Below are 18,770 nucleotides of genomic sequence, written 5' to 3' on the forward strand. Positions count from 1 at the left end.
TAGTAGTTACATTATTGTGTTTATAGGACATTACAGAAATAAAGGTGTTTTTCCTGTTGGCATACTACCTGTTGGACACTGTTAATGAGATGTCCATTATACATTTTAAAGAAATCTTCTTTTATAAAGTGGTCCTACTTTAGAGAATGGCTTGAAATTTTTTTTTCATTGTTATTATAGGATTGGTTGTTTTTTATGTTCCAAGAAATGTAAGTGGGAAATAATTATTGAAAGTAATAACTTGAATTATTTTCATTAGTACTATTTGATTCTTCTACTAAACAAAGAAATTAATAATTTTAAAGAAGGTACTTTCAGAATCCCCTTCAAATATGTAAGCAGTATCCTTGTCTAATAAGCCTGTTAAAATCTTAAGCACTGTCAAGATTTTGAAAGGGAACAAAAGTGTTATCCAGTGAGGATTTTATTATATAGACACTTGTATTATAATATTACATAGAAAAGATAATTTCCTTAAATTATAATAAAACTGATTAATTTGGGGTTCAGGTGATTTTGGGGTTTGGTTTTTTTGGTTTTGCTTTGTATAGTTGACTGTTTAGTTAATTTTATGATCTCAAGACAATGTCTTAATCCCTCCTTTTCTCTTTTGTGTTCCTTAAAGATTAGAAAGAGGCTTAGAATTTGTTTTAACACTGCTAGTCTGTCTTAATATACCAAAAGTAATGGATAAATGAATTACTTTTTACTATAAGTAAGCATGATTGATCTACATGTACTCAAATAGTATTTTTCAGAGCAATATCAGAGGGAAGAAAAGAAATAGAAGAATCATTTGTTCAGTGCAGTATTATTCTGTTAAACATCTCTTTGTTTTTCCTTGTGTTAAGCAACAGAATCATTTTCTGATTCAAAAGGTCTCACGTGGCACAGGAATCACTGGCCTGGCTAAAGACCCATATGATGTTATTTTAAATTTCTATATTCAAAAGTTATTTTAATAATTGGAGTTTTTTTCAAATTTGAAGCTAATGCTAATCTATAAGGAATTAATTTCTTAAAATTGGAATTAAATCCGGTTTTAACTGTGAATGAAATTTTATCAGCTTAATTTGACATTTGTTGTCTGTGTGTTAAAACTGTCACTTTGATGATGAATAGTCTGCTAGCTGGAAATTTTCCACTACCATTATTCTAATGAAAATCATTTAATGAAGATATATTTTAAATATATATATATATATGTATATATTTTTTTTTTTTTTTTTTTGCTGTACGCGGGGCCTCTCACTGCTGTGGCCTCTCCCATTGCGGAGCACAGGCTCTGGACGCGCAGGCTCAGCGGCCATGGCTCACGGGCCCAGCCGCTCCGCGGCATGTGGGATCTTCCCGGACTGGGGCACGAACCCGTGTCCCCTGTGTCGGCAGGCGGACTCTCAACCACTACGCCACCAGGGAAGCCCTTAAATATATTTTTGATAGGTTTCTTTCTTTTGGGATTTCAGCAAAGAAACAAGTTTGATTTTTGGTTTAGATTATAGTGTTTTCAACCTTTTTCCTTTCAATTTTATTGAAATATAATTGATATATAACAGTATCTTCAAATTTAAATGATAGCTTATGTTTTCCTCCTTCAGATGCTGTTCCACTTTTCCTGAGGCTTCTCCATTCACCCCATCAAAATGTCTGTGAGCAAGCAGTGTGGGCATTGGGAAATATCATAGGTTTGTCTAAAACTTGTAATACTAGTCCAACAATCATTGTTATCATGTACTGTGTAATAAAAATGACTACTAGTAGTTGAAAAGAAAAAGCAATTTGCCTTTTTTAGTACTAGTTTTTATGAACTAGTTTACAGAAATTACAGCTGTTTAAAGTATAAACCCATAGTAAACAGAATGAACATTTTTGTTGCTTGTGATACCAGTATATCTCTTTGTATATAGTCAACTCTTAACTATTTGAATAATTATGAAATATGTATGTGATTTAGGTATTTTCCTCTTTCTCCTTTATTATGTTGGTCCATTTTATTTCTCAGCTCTCTTACTATCCTAGGAAATAATAAGAAAAAAGGAGGAGGCAAAACATAAACCAAAATTTTTCTCTAATAGCAGTTCTGAGAAGAATCTAAATTGAAATTTTTTATATCTCTTGTGGATTTTAGTGCAATGAAGTATAGTAATGTTATCCACTGTCATCATGAGGTCATCATCATACATGTGGTATCTGTACCTTATAGGCAGTCTCATTAAATGTTGACCACCATGATTGCCATACCTTCAGGTTTTTTCTGATAAATAATTGTAGGAAGAATAATTAAAGACAATTCCAGTATTTCAAGAATTTGTTTTTTAACTACAACCTAACTTCACCCAAACTCAAAAATTCAAAAATCTGTCCTCCAGTGGAGAATGGAAAAAATCTGCAGTCTGAACTGTATTGTGTACCATGATGTTAAAAGTTATTTTTGCCACAGATTTTTTTATTTTTGCGTAGAAGTAATCAGTTTTGCTCTGATATACCTCCTCTTTATTACCCTTTTGGGGGCCAAGATGGAAGGTAAGGTATGGTTAGTGCTCCACAATTGCGAGTTTTCAAATGGGAGAATTTCCCTATAAACTGTTCTTGGCATATGGTATAATACTGTTAGGAATGCTATCGTTTGTATATCCAGAGTCCCTCACTTTTATACCAAATTGTAGATTTAGAACTATTAGTACAACATCTTGATCTTTGGCTTTTAATTCCAGTGACATTTTAGAATTAATTAGAATACATGGTTGCAAAAAGAACAAGCATTTTATCTTCAGATACCACAGTGCAGGGCAAAGTGTTTTCACTTACGGAATGTAATACTTCAGTGTGGCTTTCATACTACAAATTATAGTGATACTCTAGATAGAGGAAATTAAATTTGGCACTTTTCTCTAGGGCAGTGATTCTCAAACTCTAGCCTGTTATCAAAATTATATTAAGGGCTTGTTAAAACAGAATCCTGGACCCACAGAGTTTCTGTTTCAACAGATTTGGGATAGGGCCCCAAAATCACTATGGGAACCACTGATCTAGGGGTATTGGTTCCCTCTCCCCTGCCTTTTTGAGACATAGTTTCTAAGTGTATAGAGTAATTTATAGTTAATACTCTCTATGCTTTGATATTAGATCATCAGTATAAATTCTACAAATATTTTCTCTGTAATGGTATTTCAATATATCTCTTTTTATAATGTGAAAGTTTCTTAAACTTAGAGTACCATTGAGAGAGAAGAGAAAAAGCAAGAATTCTGTGTTCACAAAGTACTTTAAAGCCTTACTGAGGCTTTTAGATGGCATAAAAACATTTTAGATGGCATAAAAACATTTTAGGGTGAACAGCATATAAACCTGAATACATGAATAATGCGCAAAAAAATCTTAGTACCTTATCTTGCTTCTCTTGACTCAAAGAACTAGGTTATTATTGTCTAAAACTATCACATAAAACAAAATAGTGTACTTGGTTCAAATACAGGAAGTAGCATATTGAACCCAGTGCTTTACGTTTTCTGAGTTGCTTATTGTATTGAATTAATAAATCCTTCTTCCTACAGGTGATGGGCCACAGTGTAGAGATTATGTCATAAGTCTTGGAGTTGTGAAACCTTTACTTTCCTTCATAAGTCCATCTATTCCTATAACATTCTTAAGAAATGTTACTTGGGTTATGGTCAACTTATGTCGCCACAAAGACCCACCACCCCCAATGGAAACCATTCAGGAGGTAACAAGTATTTTTGTTTTTGTTTTCCTTTAAAGTAAAGTAGATACCATTATGTGTATGTTTTTATCTGTGTATATTTTAAAATCTATATATTTCTCTCTTCAGATTCTTCCAGCTCTTTGTGTTTTAATTCATCACACAGACGTAAATGTGAGTAAATGCTTCCCGTCATATATTTTTATATGTATATATGGTTAGGGCTTATCCCTATGACACAGGGGAGAAAATGACATTATGTCAGTGCACTCTATCAAATTTTTTCATTTCAGGAGCTGCAATACATAGTTTGGTATTTTATATTTTCTCTGTGTTTACCCATATCACAGTATGTAATTTCAGTGAAGAAATCAAGCCTGTTATTTTGGTCTGGGCAGTAATGTATGTGCATATATTATATATTAGTGTTGTGAAAACTGGCATTGGAAGTTCTTAAAGTTGCCAGTTAGTAATCTCTCTCACTAAGATTTTATCTTTGATTGTTCATGAGCTTCTTATGAAAGCTCATTTTGACAGCTGGCCATTGAGAGAACACTTACACCTAGTGGTATTATTTTTCGAAAGGTAAAAAAGAGAAATATTTGTGCCTTTATGCATGGGTTTGTATTCATATACCATTCTTACACCAAACCATGAATATCAGTTGCTCTTTAATTTCATTTTTACTCTATTAATTCATTTATAATGACTTTGGTAATGGCTTCACTTGGTGTAGAGATAATTGAGTATACAAACAAAAAGGAAACAAATCAGTGCAGACTAGATTTTAAACATAATAAATATATCCTACTCATACTAACACAGAGAGCAAAGGAGAAAGCAACTCAGGAAGTATGAATGAGTGGGAAACTGCCATAACTGCTTATAAATTCAGTCTAGCCTTTATTGTGTTAGAAGAGCTAGGAATATAATGGGTAAAAGAAAATCACATGGATAAAACTCATAGTAACAATCAGAACCTTGTGTAGTTCTTTAAAAACACAGTTTGGTATGATCACTGTCTGACAAGCTGCTTCATTCCTTCACAGTTTCTAGGGTATTAATACCCTTTTGCCAGGATCTCTGTAAAGACATGGAGCAAATTAAAGTTAGAATTATACTACATCAAGCAGTGACATAATGTGCTTGATTTATTCATTAGATGAACATGATCTTTGTCCTAAAGATATTTTTTCTAGCTCCAGATAGTCTAGGGTGTTTAAAAAACAAACAAGCAAAAAAACCACACATGTAAACAAATTTTGGTTTTGGCTTATTATAGCCAAATTCTTTTTTTTTTTTTTTTTTTTTTTGCGGTATGCGGGCCTCTCACTGTTTTGGCCTCTCCCATTGCGGAGCACAGGCTCTGGATGCGCAGGCTCAGCGGCCATGGCTCACAAATTCTTTGATTAAATTACAGTTTTTTGTATTTTACTTTTATTAAAAGATTTCCAGGAAAGATTAATCTCAAAGTTTACAACTCTTCTGGAAAACTAGACATCTTGGTTGACCTTATTCAGAGATGTATTGTGTTCTTTCCACTTGTTTACCCCAATCCATTTGAGATTGTAACTGTTTTTCTTGCTCTTGATATATCTTGAATTTCTCAAGCCAGTTTGCATTGTTCTTTTTTAGTAGCATTAGTAATATTGTTTACTAAACAATAATGTTTACTAAAAATGAAATCTTCTTAGGTTAACACTTAGGAGCAAGTTCTTAAATCAGGCCATCAAAGAAATAAAAAAAATAAAATAACGAAACTGCTTCCACAAACCATAAGTGAAACATTGAAATTACACTCTGGTTGTAATTAGTAAACTTATCATAGACTTTGCTGACATAAAAAGTGCATATGAGATCAGGTCTGATTTAAATTATGATTTTGATGTGAGCATACTAATGACATGTTTAGTATTGGGCCTTTTTAAAAAAGTATATCTGGATTTTACATACAGTCATGCACAAAGTAACTTGAAGTTTTTTTGCCTATGTCAGCAAATTTTGGCAAAAAAAAAGTTACTTTTGTAAGTTGAAATTTAGTTGTCTCACATATTTTGATACCACTTTATGTGTGTGAATTTTTCATTTGGTGTCTTCTTTTTACGTTAAAAATATCCATAGTGCTTTCTTGAATTTCTGAAAGGAAAAATGGCAAAGTGCTGTTTTCTTCTAGGAGCTTCTTGGATGTTTTAAACATATCATTGATTTAGAATTTAAAGGTTTCAGACTTCTCTGGTTTGTCTTTTGACACAGAGTTCATATTCCAGAAAAGCTTTCGGAAGTAAAGTTTCAGGCACAATTATTTAATACTGTGTCTTTGTCAATAATTGTATTATTTAGCAGTTTAACAGTTGTTTGTCATTCTTCGTTTTGACCATAACTTCTAATTAGGACTTCACATACAAAGAAAGAAGAAACACAATGGCCTGTTGCACTTTGAAATATAATCATTATAAGTTAATTACAGAGGCTTTTTTTTTTTAAAGTACTTTTGGCACCTGATGTAAATTATAGTTTTGTTTGTTTGTTTGGTTTTTTGGGGGTTTTTTGTTTGTTTTTTTTTTGTTTTTTAAACTAGAACATGTTTTTTGATTATAGATCTCACAAGTTGACCTATGGTTGCTTTTAATGTCTTGATCTGCAGCTGTGGGAGATTCCTATTTGGGAAGTTGCCTCTGGTTTTATAAGGCAAAGCATACTGGTTGGAAAAGATGAAAGTACTATAATCCTAATACTGGAGTATTGGCTTTAGACCTAGCAACATGGTATTGGTGCGAGAACACCTTGAATATATTCATCTAGCCCAGATGCTTTGAAACACCTTGTATGTTGGATACATATACTCTTTCCAACTACATGCGTTTATCACAATGTCCTTGGACCTAGTATCCCTCAATCTGAGCATTCGGGAAAGAGAATGTCTTTTTCTCATATTTTATGTGCTATGTAGTGTGTTTGTATCTTTGTGAGTTAAGAGTGGATACCAATCTGTGAACAAGATCATAATTAACCTAAATATCCTAAATATGGCTAGAAGATAAGATGCACACACTTGATATAGACGTTCATAGATGATGATGCTTAATATAATAGAGAAGATTGATTCCAGTGAATTTAGGTGAGAGAAAAGGGAAGAAAGAAGATAGTAGAACAATCATAGGTTAGTCCATATGGTTAAGAATTTTTGAAATGAGAAAATATTCAAAGACTATTTGAATTCTTTTTATTCATTAGATATTGGTAGATACGGTCTGGGCCCTCTCTTACCTTACTGATGCTGGCAACGAACAGATACAGATGGTAATAGACTCTGGAATAGTCCCTCATTTGGTTCCTCTGCTCAGCCACCAGGAAGTTAAGGTTCAGGTGAGTTTTTTATTGATAAAAGCATGTCACTGTGTGCTTTAAGTGTGACATTTGAACATGGGTAATGTCAATAGTGTAAAGTATTTTTTTAGCCTAATAACAACATATCTGTGATGAAAAGAGTGAGTTATTATATCCCCATTTTAAAGATGGAGAAAATGAGATAGATTACTACAAGAACCTCCTCCTCCCCACCCCCCAAACCCCCCCAAAAAAGCCAAGTTGACTTCTTTGTAAATTACTGATTTCTAACGCAGACCAGGGCAGTTCATATAGCAACTTGGATAGCATCTGAAACAAGTACTGATTATTTTTCCTACTTTTCCTATTTTTCTTCTTCCACTCTTCTGCTCCTTCCCCCACCCCCCTCCCCCCAACAGCTGTCCTTTTTTATTCTCCTTCACTGCACCTGGCAAGTTTAGTTAATGCTTAGCTTCACTGGCACTGTGATAAAGGCTTTGTACTGAAATGTGCTGCTTAGGGGTTTCCTAAATTGTCTTCTCTCAGTTATTTAAAATTTTTTTCTTTAATTTTGTTTTGTTTTATTATTTTAAAATCCTTCCATGTAAATATTTATCCCAAAGAATCTGCATCTAGAAAGAGCCAAAAAAGAGAAGGTGAGAAGTTCACACAAATATTATAAGCAGTAGCTGTCAAACTACGGTGGTAAAGGGAGATGCAGCAAGCAGCAAGCTCTCCCTGTCCTTCTGAGGTAAATAGCATGCTTTAATCTTAGAATGACTAAGAGCCTATAAAGCACAATAATAGCATAAGGAAAACTGTTAACCTGATTCACTATTTCTCAACCATGGCTGGACAATAAAATCAGCAGTGGGAAGCCTAAAGAAAAAAATTAGTGTATTTCCCTTGCTCTACTCCTAGAAATACTGTTTCAGTAAATCTGGATATTTCCTAGAAACCTGGGCTTTAAAAAGCTCTTTAGGTTGTATTCATGTACTGTCAAAATGGAGACTCACTGCTATAAAATTTAAAGCACTTTAAAGAAAAGAGGGAACACTTAGCTAAATTCAGAAGAATTGATTATAGAATAAGTTGTCATTTAGGGTTATTTGTGGTTTATTTTAAATATTCCTACTAGATTCTTACGAAGTTTGCATTTCTTAAGTGTGGTACTTATGTCTTGGTATAGGTTTTTGGTTTGCATTTTGTTTTTGTTTTTTTCAGAATGCATCTTCAGTTTTAATACTGGACTTTATTGAGAAAATAGGGCTTGGACTTTCACTTGAGCCAGCTCTCAAGGAAAGTTATGTTCTGTACTTTACCTGGTAACTAATAGAGATTTTTAAAAACTTTTTCAACTTTCATGCCATAATTTAGGAACATAGAAAGAATAATGTAATGAACTATGTAGATTTCCTCTATATCTCTACTTCCCCACCAAATTATTTTGATACATATGCCAGATATCTAATTTCACTCAGGTTGCATCTCTAAAAAGTAAGGCTATTTTTTTTAACATATCCACCATACCAATAATTAGAGCACTTTAGGAAACCGTAATGTTAAAATCCAATCAGTATCTGAATTTTACTTATTGCCTCATTTTTTTTTTCACAATTTGACCAAATCAGTATTCAAACAAGGTCAACACATTGCATGTGGTAGCTATGTCTTTATGTTTCTGTTACTCTACAACTTTCTTCTCCTTTTTTTTCTTTCCCATGTTAAATTTACTTGTTAAAGAAGCTAGGCCACAACAAAACGTTTTTGAAAGAAGTTGAACAAGACCTAAATTAGTGGAAAGACATCCATGTTCGTGGATTGGAAGATTCAGTATTATTAGGATGGCAGTGCTTCCCAAATTTATCTACAGATTAAATGCAATTCCTGTTAAAATCCATATGGAAATGCAATGGACCCAGAAATAACCAAAACAATCTTGAAAAAGAACCAAGTTTGGGGACTTCTCACTTCAAAACTTGACTACAAAGCTAGAGAAAACAAAACTTTGTGATTCTAGCATAAGGATAGACATATTGATCAGTGAAATAGAATCAAGAGTCTAGAAATAAACTTACACATTTTTGATCAATTGATTTTCAACAAGGGTGCCAAGAAAATTCAGTGAGCAAAGAATAGTCTTTTCAGCAAATGGTGCTGAGGCTACTGGATATCCATATGTAAAAGAATGAAGTTGGAACCCTACTTCACACCATATTTTTAAAAAATTAACTCAAAATGAATCAAACAGCTTAATGTCACATTCAGAAGTATAAACCTCTTAGAAGAAAACACAGGCATAAATCTTCATAACCTCAGATTAGGCAGTAGTTTCTTAGATATGACACCACAAGCAACTAAGGAAAAAATAGATAAATTGGACTTCCAAAATTAAAAACTTCTAAGGAATCAAGAAAGTGAAAAGACAACCTACAGAATGGAAGAGAATGAATGCAAATCATATATATGAAAAGGTATTAGTGTCCAAAATACATAAAGAACTCTTAAAACTCAACAAAAAAAAATGACAACCCAATTTTAATATTTATTTATTTGGTTGTGCTGGGTCTTAGTTGCAGCAAGTGGGCTCCTTAGTTGTGGCATGTGGGCTCTTAGTTGCGGCTCGAGGGCTCCTTAGTTGTGGCATGCGTGTGGGGTCTAGTTCCCGACCAGGGATCAAACCCAGGCCCCCTGCATTGGGAGCGTGGAGTCTTAACCACTGCACCACCAGGGAGGTCCCAGCAACCTAATTTTAAATGGTTTAAAAATTTTAATGTTCTCCAAAGAAGGCATACAGATGGTCCATAAGCACATACGAAGATGTTCAACATCCTTAGTCATTAAGGCAAAGCAAATCAAAGCCACAGTGAAGTACCATTTTATACCCACCAGGATGGTATAATCAAAAAGACAGTAACAAGTGTTGGCAAGGATGTAGAGAAAGTACAATCCTCATACATTGCTGGTAGGAATGTAAAATGGTACGGCCTCTTTGGAATATAGTTTGACAGTACCTGGAAAAGTTAGACGTAGAGTTATTATATGACCCAGCAATTCCATTTCCAGGTATATACCCAAGGGAATTGAAAACATATTCCCACAAAAGCTTTTGTATTATCTTATTTTCTTTATGGCCATAATTACTATCTAAAATTATCCTTCATACTTTCTTGTTTATTGGCTGTTTCCTCTTACAATAATGGAAGCTCCATAGGAGATGGGTTTATGTCTGTCCTATTCACTCCTCTGTTCCTAAATCAGTGTCTGACACAACTTGCTCAAAAAGGATAGGTAGGCATGAATGCATAAAGATATCTTTCATAACCTGGGGCTTCCCTGGTGGCGCAGTGGTTAAGAATCCGCCTGCCAATGCAGGGCACATGGGTTCGAGCCCTGGTGCGGGAATATCCCACATGCCGCAGAGCAACTAAGCCCGTGCGCCACAACTGCTGAGCCTGCGCTCTAGAGCCCATGAGCCACAACTGCTGAGCCCACATGACACAACTACTGAAGCCCATGCACCTAGAGCCTGCCCTCCGGACAAGAGAAGCCACGGCAGTGAGAAGCCCACGCAGCAATGAAGAGTAGCCCCCGCTCCCTGCAACTAGAGAAAGCCCACGCACAGCAGTGAAGACCCAATGCAGCCAAAAATAAATAAAACAAATTTATATAAAATATATATATATATCTTTCATAACCTGCCTAACATACCTTTGTGGTAATAAGTGATTCATATAGAACAACATCTCATTAAATCTTTTTATGTTTCAGACAGCAGCACTTCGAGCTGTGGGCAACATTGTTACTGGAACTGATGAGCAAACACAAGTAGTTTTGAACTGTGATGCTCTTTCACACTTCCCCGCACTTCTGACACATCCCAAAGAGAAAATTAATAAAGTAAGTATTTTTAAATACTATTTAATAATTAGCATATAAAGTAGCCATTTTCATTTGCAAAATTGAAGACTCAAGTGTCTTTAATACCGTTTATTAACATAAACTGTCATTTAGACATTAAGAGAAAGTATTTTACTCTTTATGACATGGATTGGTACATGATTTTCCATATATAAAACCGATTGTAAACTGCACATTTGGCTCTCTTGGAAATGATGAAATAGAGATAATTGGGTGTTGAATGTTGTATGATTGGAAGATTTTAATACGTAAGTTAAGTAATCTAAGTTTAATATTTTTTAGCTATTTCGTAGAGTGTGTGTGCATGTGTGTGTGCTTGTGGAGGCTATGAAAAGGGGGCACTGACTGGTGATGCTGACGTTGGAGTGCATCTGAGGCTGTTGTAGAAATACATGGGTTGTTGATTACAACATTGCCGATGATTATAACCCAAGAACAGCTCACCTAAGTAGCCTAGCACCCTAAAATCTCTAACAGGTTCATTAAACATGATCCTGTGATCTGATCCAAAAGAGCCTACTGCACACTAGGAGTAAAACTTGTTTACTACTTTTTTAAAATAGAGAAAATGTTTCCCTTTAGTAAATTCATATGTTTAATAAGTTTATTAACTTTGGTAAATTATAGCAATATCCTACATAGGACATTAGGCAGATATTTTGTCTTATTTCATTCTGTGTTTTTAGTATGCATTTATTGTCTATGAAAAAAAAAGACTTGTAATCAACTTGGTAGAAGTAGCACATTGTGGTGTAAAGGGTAGCATAAAAAGATCATTAAGGTAGACCAATAAAGCTGTCAAACATCTGGTTCCACTTTAACTCTTGAGAGAGATGGTGCAATGAATGACTATTACAAATAAGTATACTAAAACAATCCACTATTTCAGGTTTTGTGTCTCCATTATCATGAATAATTGAGAGATTTATCTACTTTGGCTACGACTCAATCAGAACAGAAGAGAGAATAAATAAAGCACGCTATGTGAGGAGGATGCTGAATCTCCTTTACAATTGTTTTAGGATTTGTATTTGTATTGCAGCTCATCAGTTCCTTAGTATTTGTTCAGCCAAGCTTCTTTTGAGTCTTAGTGTTTGGGAACATTGCTTTCAAGAATTTTTTAGAAGGGTTAGTTCATTATAACTTAGACTAGGGTCATTAGCAATTTGTCCAAAGAAAAATATGGAAAGGGGATAGAGGAATTCATATTCCTAAATTTTTTATTATGGAACATACTCCATAAAATCATTTGGACGTTGTAGTGAATGTGCTTTTTCCTAGTTCAGCTGCAGATTTTATTTTTTAATGAGAAATATTGAAAGGATCTTGTTCTACAGGAAGCAGTGTGGTTCCTCTCTAACATCACCGCAGGAAATCAGCAGCAGGTTCAGGCAGTAATTGATGCCAATCTTGTACCAATGATAATACACCTTTTGGATAAGGTAAGAAAGTCATATTGTATGTTCTGTGTAAGAGGAAAAGAATTATATGAATATATATTTTTCTGTTTAATTACAACCTATACAATGGCATGAGTAGTACAGTAAAATAGTATTAATATTAAAACGTTCAAGCATTTTTTATATACAAGAGATAGTTCCTTTTAGAAACCCCTGGCCCTTTTTCTATATCATTCTTTTGTCAAAATTACCATTATCCTGAAGTTTATTAAAAATTCATATTACTACTACTGACTATAAATGCTTACATATTGTACCAAGCACTTTACATATATTACTTTATTTCTTTATTACTGTAACTCTGTGAGGTTAAGAATTATTCCCATTTGACAGATGAAGAAACTATGGTATAGGCAAATAAATTGCCCAAGATCAAACAGTGTGCTATTTAATCATACGCCATATCATTGCATGCTTACATTAATGTTTGGGAAAGAGACAGTTTAAAGTGTCCACTCACAGCATGAGGATTTTTTTCTCAACACTGATCTGTTAATTAAAGAGAGGATATCTCGATCTTCTTTTCTTCCATGTTTCCTACAAACTGGTAGTAGAGGCTAATTTCCTATAAACTGGTAGATCGGGTTCAATCATGCACTAATGATTCACATGAGGAGAAACATTCTATCTGTTTGTCCTACATTTAGTGATATTTAGATTAAGTCAGCTCAGATGTTATCAGCCTGTTCCAGCCAATTATTATAAAGTTATTCATCATTCTTTCACATAATGGTTTTTCGGCAGTCATGATGATCATTACCTAGATCACTTATTATACTAGGAACTGCAAAATGATGACTTTGTAATTCTGCCATTCTTTATGTATTAGCCATGATTCTTCAATAAAGAAGAAAAAAGAGCTTTTCCCTATCAACTGTTGGTTTACTCTAAAACATATTTCATATAGGAAAGGCAAGACAAATGTTTGATCCCTGCTCATTATCACTGTTTTTAGAATGACATGGTTCCCTAATGACCTCAAAAGGAGACGAGTGTAAAGTTTTTAGTGTCATTAAGGAAATTATGGATTTACATATGTGTATATTTTTTATATAAGTTTTAGTCCTTTGTAGCTATTCTTTCTGACGTTCAGGTTGTCCCTGACCAATGGGAACCTCTTAAATTTGGTGCCTGTGTCTTTTTTACATCACTGCAGTAGTTTTTGAGAGCTTCCTACCTTTTGGATGTGATATGATTCCCAGGCTTACCTTGTATATTTCCTGATCTACGCCTGGAATTAACTATTTTCCAGGGTGTCGTGGTTCCTTTTTGTAACAAATGGTATTTAAAGATCATAGTTCAGGTACTAAGGATAATCATTGCTATAAGGTTGTCGTGGTATGTAGGCTTGAATGAACAAAATAGGTGACCTTTTTTTTTTTAAGAAAGTGAAAAATATGCATATTGTAATTTTATGAACATGAGATTCATAAAAAACAAATCATGAATGAAAGGAAGCTATCAGATATTACTGGGTATTTAAGATAGCAGTGTTTTTATTTTTACTTCTTCGATTTTATATTTTTATCTCTTTTATGCTAGAAATCTTCCAAAAACATGAACATAATTATTTGAGTTATATATTGAGATATATAATATAAAATCTATCAAAATAACAAGACTACATTGACACTAACAACATGATTACTCCACTTTTGAGATTTCCTTGAGGACTTCTTTGTCTTTAGGATGTATTCCATCAATGGTGTACTTAAAAATAATGTCACTTGAAATAATTCCTGTTATGTGTGGTTAACATACACAACTTGATATACAGTTAGGTTATTTCTGTTTGTTTTTTATTTGGGGGAATTACTTTAGGTTTTGTTTTTTATTTTTTTATTTTTGGCCACACTGTGTGGCTTGTGGGATCTTAGTTCGCCAACCAGGGATAGAACCTGGGCCCTCAGCAGTGAGAGCACGGAGTCCTAACCACTGGACCACCAGGGAATTCCCTTGTTTTTTATTTTGTTGTGGTTATATGAAGCATTTATAGTTTCCAAGTAAAAAATATGTACTTTGTTTTCAAGGTATGTACACAGAGGTCTAACTTCTGTTTCTGTCCATTCCTCCCTGTTCTTTCCCTTCCTTTACAGATGATCATTTTTATTAGTTTTTGGTTTATTCGTCTATTGTTTATACTTTAAATATAAGGAAATGCCTATGTAAAGTTTTTTTCCATGTTTTTTTTCAGGTTGTATTTAGGATTACTGGATCTACAAATAGACACATATGTAAATTTGCTATATAATGCCCATCCACCTCTAGAAAGATTGTCCCGTTTTACACTCCTGCCAGTCTCACCAACACATATTTGGGATTTCTCAATCTGATAAATAAGAGTAGATATCCCACTGCAGTTTTTCTTTTTTTGAAGTATAATTGATTTACAATGTTGTGTTAATCCACTTCAGTTTTAATTTTCATTCTTATTTACATATTCTTTTCTTAATACATCCTAAGCATTTTTCCAAGTTGCTAGTCATCTTAACATTAGTGGCTGGTTATTATTTTATTATTTAGATTTGCTATAATTAGTTATTCCTCTGTTGTTTAAGTTGCTTTTACTTTCTGACTCTTATGTGCTGCTAAGACATTATATGGAAAGATACATATTACTTTGTTTTGAATTATTTGCTTGGTAAATTCTGAAAGGTGAGATTACTAAATCATATATATGACTTTTTAAATGAATTTTAAATTTATTTTATCAATTTATATTTGAAAGACAATATATGAGGGTAATGGCTTTATGACAGTCTCATTAATGGTGGGTATTTTCATTTTTAAAACTTTATGTGTTTAAAAGGATACCTTACCCTGACATTTCTTTGATTAAAGTACAATTGTATATTTCCTTTTTTTTTTTGACTGATTTTATTTTATCATTGACTTCATTTAATCTGATATTACTGAACAGCAATATCAAGTCAATTTGTTGCCGGTAAAGTTCACAAAAAGGAATCTCCATTTGTTTAGGGTAATTTGAGTTCAAAGCCTTATCTTTATTATATGTATATAGAAAGGCTAGAAGAAAACCTAGGGGAATAAGCAGTTGAAAAATCATTTCAGAAAACACCTTTTCCAGTTTACCCTATATTGCAATTTGTATTCTTTACTTTGCTTTTACAGGGAGATTTTGGCACTCAGAAAGAAGCTGCATGGGCCATAAGTAACTTAACAATTAGCGGAAGGAAAGATCAAGTAAGTTCAGCTCTTATTTATTTCTCAAAACTGATAAAATAACAGTACCAATAATTCTAAGATTTAGATTTTAGTAAATCATAATTTAAGATAATAGCAAGATAACAGGCATTCTGTGATACATAAAAGTGTCACCTTGACTTCCTTTAGTTATATTTCGTAGATGTGAAGTGTTTTCTTTCTTGGCCTACAAGAATTTTCTAATCCGTGGTAAGATGAAGCACTTACGGTCAGGGTTGTTTTTTTTGTTTTTTAACAGTGTTAAGAAAAAAACAAGACTTTTTAGGTTAATAGGGCAGAATGAAACTGCCTCACAGATTCTCCTTACAAATGAACAACAACAAAAATTATCTGGCAGCAAATCAAACAAGGAACTAAACTCAGCCAAAAAGCTGGGACTAAGAACTAGGGTGAACAATGTGAGGTGCCTAGGGCATAAAATATAAAGAGGCACTTACTCTCACAGTTGTGCAGGTGACAAAGCTTAACATTATGCCAACTGGCGAAAGAAAATGAGTTTTAAAGGTCCCAGATATGGGGGACTTCCCTGGTGGTCCAGTGGTAAAGAATCCTCCTTACAATGTAGGGGACATGTGTTCGATGCACTACAGTTACACGATGTAGTTGCACTACAACTACTGAGCTCATGTACCTCAATTAGAGAGCCTGCTGCAAACTCTGAGCCCGCGCGCTCTGGAACGCGTGCGCCACAACTAGAGAAGAGAAAACCCACATACTGCAGCTAAGACCCGCGCAGCCAAAACTAAATTAAAAAAAAAAAAAAGTCCCAGATATGTTTCACAGACAAGTGAAAAAGGATGAATTTGGAGCTGATAATTGTCACAAATAAGGTATAGGCTGGTGGTGACCAGTGAATCCACTCAAATATGAATACAGAGTAGAATATAAATACAATACATGGAAATAACTAAATAGAAAAATGATAGAATAATATTTTGCAAATTTTATGGAACCAATAGAATAGCAGATTGAGAGGTGGCCAGGTATATATGAGTGCTAAATGTTATAGCAAAGAGAGGATGCTCTCAAATTGAACAATTATAGTTTTAAAAAAATAATCCTCCAGCCTCTCAACTGATTTCATAATTTCTTAATGTTAGAAAGGATCTCTGAAGGAAGTACTCCTTATGGCAAAGAAATGTGTCATATGAACTTGAGTGATTCCTTCATTTTCACTTTAGTTTTTTTTCTAAGTTCATGTAAAATTAACATACTACATTAAAAAGAAAAGGTTAGATTAATGTAGTCTAACTTATCATGTGAGAGGTGAGGTCATATTTCCATATTCAAGATTTTAAAGTCAAAATTATTACAGTGAGGACTTCCCTGGTGGTGCTGTGGTTAAGAATCCACCTGCCAATGCAGGAGACATGGATTCGAGCCCTGGTCCGGGAAGATCCCACGTACCACGGAGCAGCTAAGCCCGTGCGCCACAACTACTGAGCCTGTGCTCTAGAGCCCATGAGCCACAACTACTGAGTCCGGGTGCTACAACTACTGAAGCCCACGTGCCTAGAGCCCATGCTCCACAACAAGAGAAGCCCACACACCGCAACTAGAGAAAGCCTGCATGCAGCAACGAAGACCCAACGCAGCTAGCTAGCTAGCTAGATAGTAATGAAAATTAAAAAAAAAAAATTATTCCAGTGAGATAATAGGGTGCACGCATGAAGTTCACTTAACACTTATCATATCATGGTATTTTCATTCTTCAGGTGGCCTACCTAATCCAACAAAATGTTATCCCACCTTTTTGCAATTTGCTGACTGTAAAAGATGCACAAGTTGTGCAAGTAGTACTCGATGGACTAAGTAATATATTAAAAATGGCTGAAGATGAGGCAGAAACCATAGCCAATCTTATAGAAGAATGTGGAGGTAAGTTTATTATAAGCTATTGATATTATTCCACATTTTAATGTTCTTTTTGTAACTACTTTTATTTTCTAACTAATACAGCACTTCTGTATTTTTCTGTCTTAGATAATGAAGTAATGGAATAAAGTAAATAGTGTATTCTATATGTACAGTGCTGCTCAGCTTCTTGCATATGCTTAGGTAACTGAATTGTTGCCATATATTGAACAGGCACTGTGCTAAGGTACTGGGAAGACGGTGGTAAACAAGACACAGTCCTTTCCCTCAAGGCATGTAGTCTAGTCGTGGAGATAAATATGAACTGATTTAATGTGCTAATTACCCTAATAGAAATGTACAACAAAAGGAAATACCCTAATCCATCCTGGAAGAAGCAGGAAGTGGCACCTGAGCTGGATTTTGAGAGATGAATAAGGATTAATAAAGTAAAAAGGGATGAAAGGTGTTCCAGGCAGAAATAACACCATGAGCAAAGTCTGAGGTGAGAAATAGCATTCAGCAAATTATAGGTAGTTTAGTGTTGCTGAATCACAAAATATGAGGTAGAAACTGCCAAAAGACAAGGCTGCAGACTTAGCCATTGACCAGGCCCCTGCAGTCTTAGAAGCTTTGTAGCACAGCAGATACTTTAGGGCAGTAGTTCCCAAATCTGGCAGTGTACCAGCGCCACCAGGAAGATAAACAACATGTCTTAGCTTTCAACCCTTAGGATTAACATGTAGACAGAACATGGAAGTCTCAGATATGGCTGTGGAATAACATGTAAATGTTATCAACCTGAATAAGCATAAAAGTAAAGATCTTTCTGATGGAAGTTGAGAAGTAAATGAAAGGAGGGAGAGGTAACTAGGAGTAGGAGAACCAGTATCTTCAGCTTCCTTAGTGGAGTTCAGAGGCTTGAAAATTAATAAGAAGTAAGTATTTTTAAAGTTATTAAAGTGACAAATAGAACAGCAACAAAAAATGCATAACTATCAAGTTGGGAACAGGACATGGGGAATACTGTTAGGGAAATAATTAGAAAGGGAGTACCAGGAAAATTAAAAGCAGGAATTGTTAAAAATTTTTCCTACTTGTATGTTTTTTTCTTTTACCATATAAACATTTTAATTATTAAAAATTTATTTTTATATATTAAAATAAAAATATAGATCTTGAGCATTGCCTACTTCACTGGAGGCGAGCCCTAGGAATATGTATCTTATAAACTTCCCAAAGGATTCTGCTGTAGGGTATGACAAGCCATTGGAAGATGTTAC

General features: G+C 34.2%; 1 protein-coding gene and 1 non-coding gene across 2 annotated transcripts in view; both read left to right on the forward strand.

Annotated features, from left to right (window-relative positions):
• Positions 1-18,770, forward strand: part of KPNA4 (karyopherin subunit alpha 4) — a 54,064-nt gene that overhangs the window by 31,435 nt on the left and 3,859 nt on the right. Inside the window, exons 8-15 of the mRNA XM_030842413.3 lie at positions 1,599-1,685; positions 3,555-3,724; positions 3,830-3,874; positions 6,935-7,066; positions 10,799-10,927; positions 12,286-12,390; positions 15,541-15,612; positions 17,349-17,511. Coding sequence (XP_030698273.1) covers positions 1,599-1,685; positions 3,555-3,724; positions 3,830-3,874; positions 6,935-7,066; positions 10,799-10,927; positions 12,286-12,390; positions 15,541-15,612; positions 17,349-17,511 — 903 coding nt within the window. The remainder of the gene's footprint in view (positions 1-1,598; positions 1,686-3,554; positions 3,725-3,829; positions 3,875-6,934; positions 7,067-10,798; positions 10,928-12,285; positions 12,391-15,540; positions 15,613-17,348; positions 17,512-18,770) is intronic.
• LOC115844923 (small Cajal body-specific RNA 7) lies at positions 11,135-11,458 on the forward strand. The gene has a single exon (XR_004036263.1). It is a non-coding gene; the product is annotated as a small Cajal body-specific RNA 7 (non-coding RNA).

The sequence above is a fragment of the Globicephala melas genome, chromosome 4, assembly GCF_963455315.2.
Source record: "Globicephala melas chromosome 4, mGloMel1.2, whole genome shotgun sequence".
In the NCBI taxonomy this organism is placed as follows: Eukaryota; Metazoa; Chordata; class Mammalia; order Artiodactyla; family Delphinidae; genus Globicephala; species Globicephala melas.